The 8,425-nt window shown below is 50.8% G+C and overlaps 1 protein-coding gene across 1 annotated transcript; it reads right to left on the minus strand.

Annotated features, from left to right (window-relative positions):
• Window positions 1-986: 986 nt before the first annotated feature.
• Window positions 987-2,360, minus strand: LOC101776267. The gene has a single exon (XM_004954673.3). The coding sequence runs from the start codon at window positions 2,358-2,360 to the stop codon at window positions 1,155-1,157; it is 1,206 nt and encodes a 401-aa protein (XP_004954730.1). The 3' UTR covers window positions 987-1,154.
• Window positions 2,361-8,425: the final 6,065 nt, after the last annotated feature.

Genomic DNA, 8,425 nt, shown 5'->3' on the forward strand with positions numbered 1-8,425 from the left:
ATGTATATTAGATGTGAGGCGTTTATCAGTGCCTCGGTTAAACTGGAATTCTGGATGAATGACTGTTTAGTTTGACTGTGATTCTGAACGTACTTCAGGTGTGACAAATGCTGTGCAGTGTTTCTGAACGAGTGAATTTTTTTTTTCAGAAAGTAGGAAAGCCAGAACATCGTATATCACCATAACACTGGGAACCACATGCACTGTTTCTACATAGGAATTATGTGAAATTTTCATATTGTTGTACCATATAGAATTAGCCCAAAATGTCAAATATAATTACCAGTTAAAATTATGTGTAGTGCAAAATGGTAATGCCAATATGCATGTCACCGACCAGTCATAATGAACTATAAAAATCTGCTGATATCCAGATAGGCAGATAGCGACTTAAGATAAAAAATCAGTATGCTGTGCAGTTTGAGAAAATCGCAAGTATAGTGAAATACTGAAATCAAGAGATTGTGATATGCAAGTTATAAAAGAGGACAGTTTGGATTCGAGTTTAATTGTTGTAGAACAACACAGAAATGCAGAAATCATTACTCATTAGTCAATTGTTGTAGAACAACACAGAAATGCAGAATGGAACAATTTGAAATGCTGAAATCATGACTCATCAGTCAATTGTGGAAGAACAACACAGAAAACTGAAACTAGTTTGAAGAGATTCAGAAGGCGAAGGATTCACATTTCAGGTTACATAAAACATGAGGTGATGGAGTTTTAGTCGTGGCGTCTTTCTCTTTTGATTTAGCTGGTCACCAGCGCGTCTGTAATGATAACTTGCTAATTGCTTTCTAAGAAAGCAGGAGTAATCTTTTTCAAAAAAAAAACTAACAAACACATTTTGAAACAGAGCTGCACAAATATGCAAATCCAATTCCATTTCTGCATTGCATTCAGTTGACAAGAACCGAAAGAATACCCACAAGGCAATTGGAAGTAGTATGCAACCTTGACATTTAAAGCAGTACATTGTGATTTCGACTACTATCTGACTCTATATATTGCAACAGGCAGCTACCTCACTCTGAATATTGCAATCAGAAATTACCTCACTCTGAATACTGCAATCAGAAAGGTTGAAACTATAGCATCACTTATCATGATCTCAGGCAGATCAACTCAGTAGCTAAAAATGTTTAGCCGTCTCAAGGGAGAAGCCAAACTGGAGCAGAGTAGTCCGATGGGTCTGGCCTCGGGAAGCAGCGCTGGACATGCCCTTCCGACCACTTCCCGTTGTCACTGCAGGGGTATTGCCTCATATTGTCTTCGCCAAAGATCATTGCATTGTCTTCAAGCTTGCCATCATCCAGGAAGTAAATGCCATCCTTGAAGCCAGGGTACTGATCCACCTCGTAGGATCTGGAGCAGCCATACCCGACGAACAGCATCCGGCCACCCAGCGTGTCCAGCTCGATCCAAGACCACGGGTAATTAGCCACAGGGAAGTCGGCGTCGGCGTTAGGTATCTTGCGTCGAGTCGCCAGGAACACCTTGAACAAAGACGTCGTCCATGGCTGAGTAGGATAGGCCGTGAATCTCAAGACCAAGAGCAGTCCCCCGCGGGACTCGACGAGGTAGCGAGCGCGGATAAACTGGTCGTCGTAGATACGTCCACCAGGACGGAAGCTTTGCAACTCCCAATCCGTCATCAGATTCCCAGCTTGACCCATGGTCGGCGTACACACAAGGATGTGGTCGCCATGGGTGAGTAGAAAGCGGAACGCTCCGTCGTGGTAGACGATGTCCTCGGGATTGGGCACAGACTGGTCCGCATTCAGAGAACCCTCGATCGCCCGCGGCCACCCCATGCGCCAGAACGCAGCGCAGCGCTGGATTGGTGGCAAGGGAGCCACGGCGCCGGGTGCTGGATCTGGATCCCGCGACGCCGCGACGATGGCGGCGGCGACGCAGTTCGGGTCATCCGGCGAGGATGACAGCGTCGCGGCGAGGATGACCATACGGTGGACATTCGGGTCGTTCCACCGCAGGATCTCGGCCGGGAGGTCGCGGACTCGGGAGTTGCGGGCGTCGAGGAGAAGGTGGCTGCGCTTCTTGCTGTAGTGGAGGAAGAGCCCGGCGCCGTCGTGGGAGCCAAAGAAGCGCGCGCCAGGCGGGTTGATGGAGATGTAGTGGTGGACGCGGAAGCCGCTGAGCGCGCAGGCAACGTTGGTGGGGCCGCCGAGGTGGGGCGTGGGGAGGAGGAACCACGGGAGCGGGCGCGGGCGCGGGGCCTTGAGGCGGGCGAGCACCGCGCGCCACGCCTTGCAGACGACGGACATCCGAGCGCGGTCCGCCTTGCAAGGGATGCGGCTGAGTATCGAAAGCAGGAGGTCGTCTGGGAGGTTCACCATGGATGCCGGCGATGGCGGAGGCCCCATATAATACATTACTAGTAAATTAGAGTGGATCATATAGTACAAATAAATTAGTTCAATCTCACCATCCAGAACCATCCACGCGTGCATAAAGTGATGTATGCAACCAAACACACCCTATATGAAGTAGCCTGCTCCTTCCGGTTTGAAAACTCTCTAATGAATGATGATGTTATTAGGTGGAAATGGTCAAAAAAAAAAGAGTAACTACACAACCAAATCAATTATGAAACAAAAGTTGATTCAGGGCTAGTTTAAGCACATTTGGAAAGCTAATCTTTGTGTGGCTGATAGAAAATAATGTTGTTTCAACCAAAGATAACATGAATATGAGAAATTGGATGGGAGACACATCCTATATTTCTATTGCCTAGCTGAAACAGCAGACCACCTATTCTTTCAATGCCCCGTAGCTAAAGAAGTGTGGGGGCGGTGTAGCCATTTGCTTGGGTGCAGACAACGTCCCCCCGAATGCTCAACAATACAGAACCTGAGTGAAGAAGTGGATGCTTGGAGGCAAGGCAGCTTATACTTTTAGGTTTGTTGCAATATGTTGGGCTATCTGGAAGGGTAGAAACAAAGCATGTTTCGACAAAAAGATGCTAAGAAATCCTGTAGAAATTCTAGTTCATGCGTGTGCCTTTCTGAATCACTGGGCATGTCTATACAACTCTGACTTCCAGGGCAAGCTGTAGGATGGCGTCAAGACTCTGTTGGCGTGTGCACATAAGGTGATGGCACAACAGGTGTAACATCCGTAAAATTCACTAACTCAAATCATCTGCTAAAATTCGTTTTCAAAATCTTTTGACCGTTAAGCTCCTGAAAATTCTTTTCTTCCCGGCGATTTCGCCGTCCCGACGGAGGAGCATCCTCGACGATGCAAAGACTACGCGAAACGCGCCTTCTAACAACCGCCGTCCGTCTCCTCGTCAGCGGCGGGGCTAAACTGGCATCAAGCTCATCTTCAGCAAGACGCTTCGACACGCCAGAGGATGCTCCGGCCTGCTTCAAAGTACGATGCTGCACATCAGTGTCAGAGCTGCTGAGGGACTCGGTCTCTTCATCCTCCTCCTCCTCTTCCTCTTAAGTGGCCCCAATTATAGAGCAACCTAACCCAAAGGTCCGTCAGGCACTTTTACTATCATTAGCACTGGGAGGAGGAGGGGGTGGAAAGAACACGAGTACGTCCTCCTGCGCAGAAGGAAATAAGTCGGCAAAAAAGATCAACAATGCATAGGTACTTGGAAGCTATGACTACGGGTACTTACTTCTCTCAGCTTATGGCGTCGAACTCTTCGATTGCCCTAGGGATATTACCGACATTCTTGAACATCCGGTTCAACCTCACCATAACTTCATCAGTGGAAATCTCGTCGGGCGGCATTCTCGACGGATCAGTACGGCCCGAGTACTTATAACCCCATGTATGATGAAGATGCAGGGGTTGTGCTCGTCTCTTCAGGAAACTGGCAGCCACCACAACACCCGTCAATCCTTCCCTATTTAGATCATCAATTCTAGCCCGAAGCTCGGGTATTTGGTTGCTTTCCCCGGTCGTCGGTTGATCGATCCATCTACTGCTCCACTTCGGGCGGTGGCTAGTAACTTTGGGCAGTTGTGGTTTATGATTTTCAACATAAAACCACTTTTCCTTCCACCTGAAATGCGAATAGATGGTTTCGTAGTCCAGATACAGACTACTGCTATTCTCCCGGATCTGGATACTGGCTCCTCCGACTACCTCGGTATGATCCTTACTTGGCTGCGGCTTGACACGGAAAATCTTCCGGAACAAGTTGAAGTGGGGTTGGATTCCTAAGAAAGCTTCGCACAGATGCACGAAGATGGCAATGTGAAGGACACTATTGGGATTCAGATGAACAAGTTGAAGATGGTAGTAGTCCAAAAAACCACGGAAGAAATCAAAAGTGGGGACAGCAAAACCTCGCTCAACGAAAACCCTAAAGGTTACCGTCTTATTAGGATGAGCTTCAAAAGGCCACGCATCACCATAGGCACACCTCTAGCCTATGGTTGCCTGCTCTTTCAACAACTTCGCTGCCACCAGCTCCAGAATCTCTGCTTCCTTCATGGTAGATCTTTTCCAGGCCATAGCCTGATTCAACGGAGCAATCTGGTTGGTTTTTCCGTACTTCAGCGGTGGTAGTTGGGGTTCCTTCCCCTTCCTGGATCCCTCCTTGGAACCCTCAGCACCCTTGGAACCAGTAGCTTTCTTCCCCCATCCTAATGCTCGCATGTCTTTTCACCCGCATACACTCGGAGGTTCGCGGGGGGAGGGGGGGTGGTGGTGGGAGAGGGGTGGCGCTAGCGATCTAAGATTGGATTGCGACGGTGCTCGAGGGTAGGGTTTTTCACAAAGGCATATAACAGATGGCAAATGGCATAGTAAACGAGAAGGGTAACTTCTCCCGTCCCTTTATAACAGCGGCGGAGTTAACGGAGGTAATGGCCCGATGTTTTCGCACTTGTCCGGCGGTTACCAGATTTATCGCAAGAGATAGAGTTAACTTTATTGGCAAACGGTCACAATGACCAGTGGTTGACCCTTATACCTCCTGGAGCTAGTCGTGCAACAGCTCGAGGGGCTGTGCACACTGTGCCCGTTGGTTAAAAAATTCTTTTGTCAAGATCAAGATGAAGATAATACAGATGCAGATTGACTCTCAGCTTAATTATTCGATTCAACCTAAGGTCCGGGAGCTACTCCATATGGAGTGCGATTTTCATCGCACTCCCATATAAAGATTCAAGAGCAGATGTTCAAAGGCAACGTCAGATGAGGCTTGAGCACATTCCAGCCGTATGACAGTACTCGAGTTACTTGAAGACTCAACCTTGATAAAGTACTCAAAGAGCACCTTGGACTAGTCGAGCGAAGTCTGTAAAGGTACTCGAGACTGCTACATTTGACTCAAATATACTCGGGGGCTTGTCGTACATATATCTACGGGCGCACCCAAAGGTTTGGACAGATCCGCATATAGGGCTGTACACCAAGACGTACTGGACATGGAGACTACGGTGCAGGACAACGTAGCCTTCATGGAGTACAAGGAACTAGTCGAGGGCAAGGAAACTACTCGTAGCAGTTGGAGTAGGACTCTCTAGTCGAATCCGATTAGTACTTTTGTAAAACAACCATCCTGTAATCCAGCTCCCCCGGTATATAGGGGTAGGCAAAGACCCCCTCCAAACAAGTTCAATCCAATACAAGCAAACAACACACAGGACGTAGGGTATTACACGATCTAGCAGCCTGAACCTGTCTAAATCGCGTGCCTACGTACACCATCGAGTTCCTAATTTCAACGACACCCACCAACCAAAACTCTACCTTAGGTACTCCCTTGGTAGGTTGCCAGGTTTAAACACCGACACCGCCAGAGATCGAGGTGGCGATGTAGGGTGGCGTGCGTGGGTTTGGCGTGCGTTGGACTACACAAAATTAGCCAAGCCACCCTCCTTTTATATGGTGCTAGGCGATCTGGGGTCACAACCATGAGTGGTTGCCTCCGATCAAGGCGCGAGGCGGCGCATCGTGATTCTGAGTCCTGGGGTGTTTTTCTCATCCCCTTCCTTTTCTCAGCTTTTTTGACCACCTGTAAAATTTTCCAACATGACCCGGTTTGTGAAATCTTTTTTTATGAAAAGTGAGCAGGAGCACTGCTATTTGATATAAGAAGCAACCAAACGGGTCTTACAAAAGGTTTAATATTACATATAAGATATACCACTACTCCACGTAGCGTATCACCGCTGGCTCCAAAACCCCCTTTACCGCCGGTTTTGAACCGGCTGTGATACCCCTGCCACAAAACAAAAAAGAAAAAAGCATACCTACCCCTGGCCGCCGCCGGTAGCGCCCGTCGCCGCCGCCACAGCTTGCAGCCGCGTCGGTGCCCACAGCAGCCCGTCATCACCTGCAGCTGCTCCCTCCATCGCATCTCGGACCCCGAAGCAGCCTGGGGACCCACGGCAGCTAGTCGTCGCCGTCACATCCCTAGGCCCACAGCTGCGCCCGCCATCGCCTACAGCCGCTCCAGCGCCGTCGCCTACAATCGCTCCCTCCGTCACCCGCAGCTGCGTCGTCGCCTACAACCGCTCCCTCCGTCACCCATAGCTGCGTCGTCGCCTACAACCGCTCCCTCCGTCATCGCTGCCTGTAGCCGCTCCTGCCATCACCCGCACCGCTCCCCTTGCCGGATCTGAGGGAGAGAGGCTCACCGAGGAGAGAGAGAGGTGGAGCACCCTGCTACCGCGCTGCCGCTGCCCCGCCATGTGTCGCCGTTCGCAGCCACGCTGGCAAAATGTGCTGCATGAGAGCTAATATAACATCGGACAAAAATGGTCTCCGTATGCAGACAGTCACGCCCAAGATGAGGTGCTGACTTTGACTGCGCCCATCACTAGCAACATTGCATATGCTCATTAATCATAAAAGACGTTCACATCACACACTAGTTCAACACAATAAGCTGTCACAATACCAGTAGATAAACACACTACTACTTATGCTGTGTCCAACATATATAGTCATCATAAATTAGGTCAGGTAACTGCTACACCCAATCAAAGGCTTAATCTTTTATCAGTGACCAAGCAACCTTCACGAGCATACTGGTGAGACCAACAGAAGTCCCAGCTTCAACTCTGCCCTTGATGCCAGGAGTAAAACCCATGGATTTAAGATTACCAGTCGTGTCCACAAAAGTAACTAACAGATACTCCTCCAGAGAGATAGATACAACCGATCGCATGAGTTGCATATCACCTTTACCATTGCCGGCGTTCATCACACCAGCCACTTCACTATCATGAAGCACAACATTCAGGCTACTACCGGTGGCTGAAGCAGTGATTTTACCAGAAAACTCCCCTTCTGTGACTTCAATTGAAATAGTAGCCTCCACTGCCTCATGCACAACTGCATACTTCACCTCCATGGTACTGAGCCTGGTAGCAAGATCTTTGCTTTCAACAATGCTTTTGTCCAAATGTTGACCTGCTATGCCCCTGATCGTCACGAATCCTTTACTAAGTTCTTCCTCTTGCTGCCCTTGATCATTCGTGATCTTCAAATCAATCTCAACATACACATCATCTAGCAACCCAAGTGCTTTTTTTGAGTCAGTCAAGATCAATGATTGATCCTATGGAAAAGTTCACATGATAGGTTAGTGATATATATTTTCTACCACTACGGGAAACAGACAGTTCGCCAAGTGCTTGGGGCACTCGGCGAAGGCCCAAAAACACTCGGCGAAACGTTTGCCGAGTGTAACACTCGGCAAACGACACACGGTAAATTTTGACTCGGCAAAGTTAACTTTGCCGAGTGTTTTATGTCGTGCACTCGGCGAAGCTTTTGCCGAGTGACCAAAGACACTCGGCAAACATATTTTTCGAAAAAAATAAAAAAAAAACAAAAGCGCCAGCCGCCACCACCACCGGCACCACTGTCGGCCACCACCACCGGCCTCCACCGCCGCCGCCTCGCCACGGCTGCCGCCCACCGGCCTCCACCACCACCACGACCACCGCCCGCCACGCCGCCTCGCCACGGCCGCCGCCCGCCACGCCGCCTCGCCACGGCCGCCGCCACATCCGCCGGGCCACGGCGGGCCACCCGGCACATCCGGCGGCCGACCTTGTCGACGAGGACGATGGAGACGATGGTGGCGGGCCGCGCGTCGCCGGGGAGGGGATCCGGCCGGGGGAGGTAGGGCCGCCTCCCATCCTCACCCGGATCCGGCCGCGAGGGGAAGGGATCCGGCCGGGGGAGGGAGGGCCGCCTCCCATCCTCACCCGGATCTCGCCCCCGCCGCCCGGATCTGGCCTCCGCCGGGGGAGAAGGGGAGAGCCAGATCTGGGGGGAGAAGGGGAGAGGGGAGGCGGCGTCCGGCGGGAGGGGAGGAGGAGGGGGGCGGCGGCATGAGGAGGAGGAGGGGGGCGACGACGTGAGGGGAGGACGAGGGGGCCGGCGGCGTGAGGGGAGGAGGAAGGGGCCGGCGGCATGA

This window comes from Setaria italica, chromosome I (genome assembly GCF_000263155.2).
Source record: "Setaria italica strain Yugu1 chromosome I, Setaria_italica_v2.0, whole genome shotgun sequence".
Lineage (NCBI taxonomy): Eukaryota > Viridiplantae > Streptophyta > Magnoliopsida > Poales > Poaceae > Setaria > Setaria italica.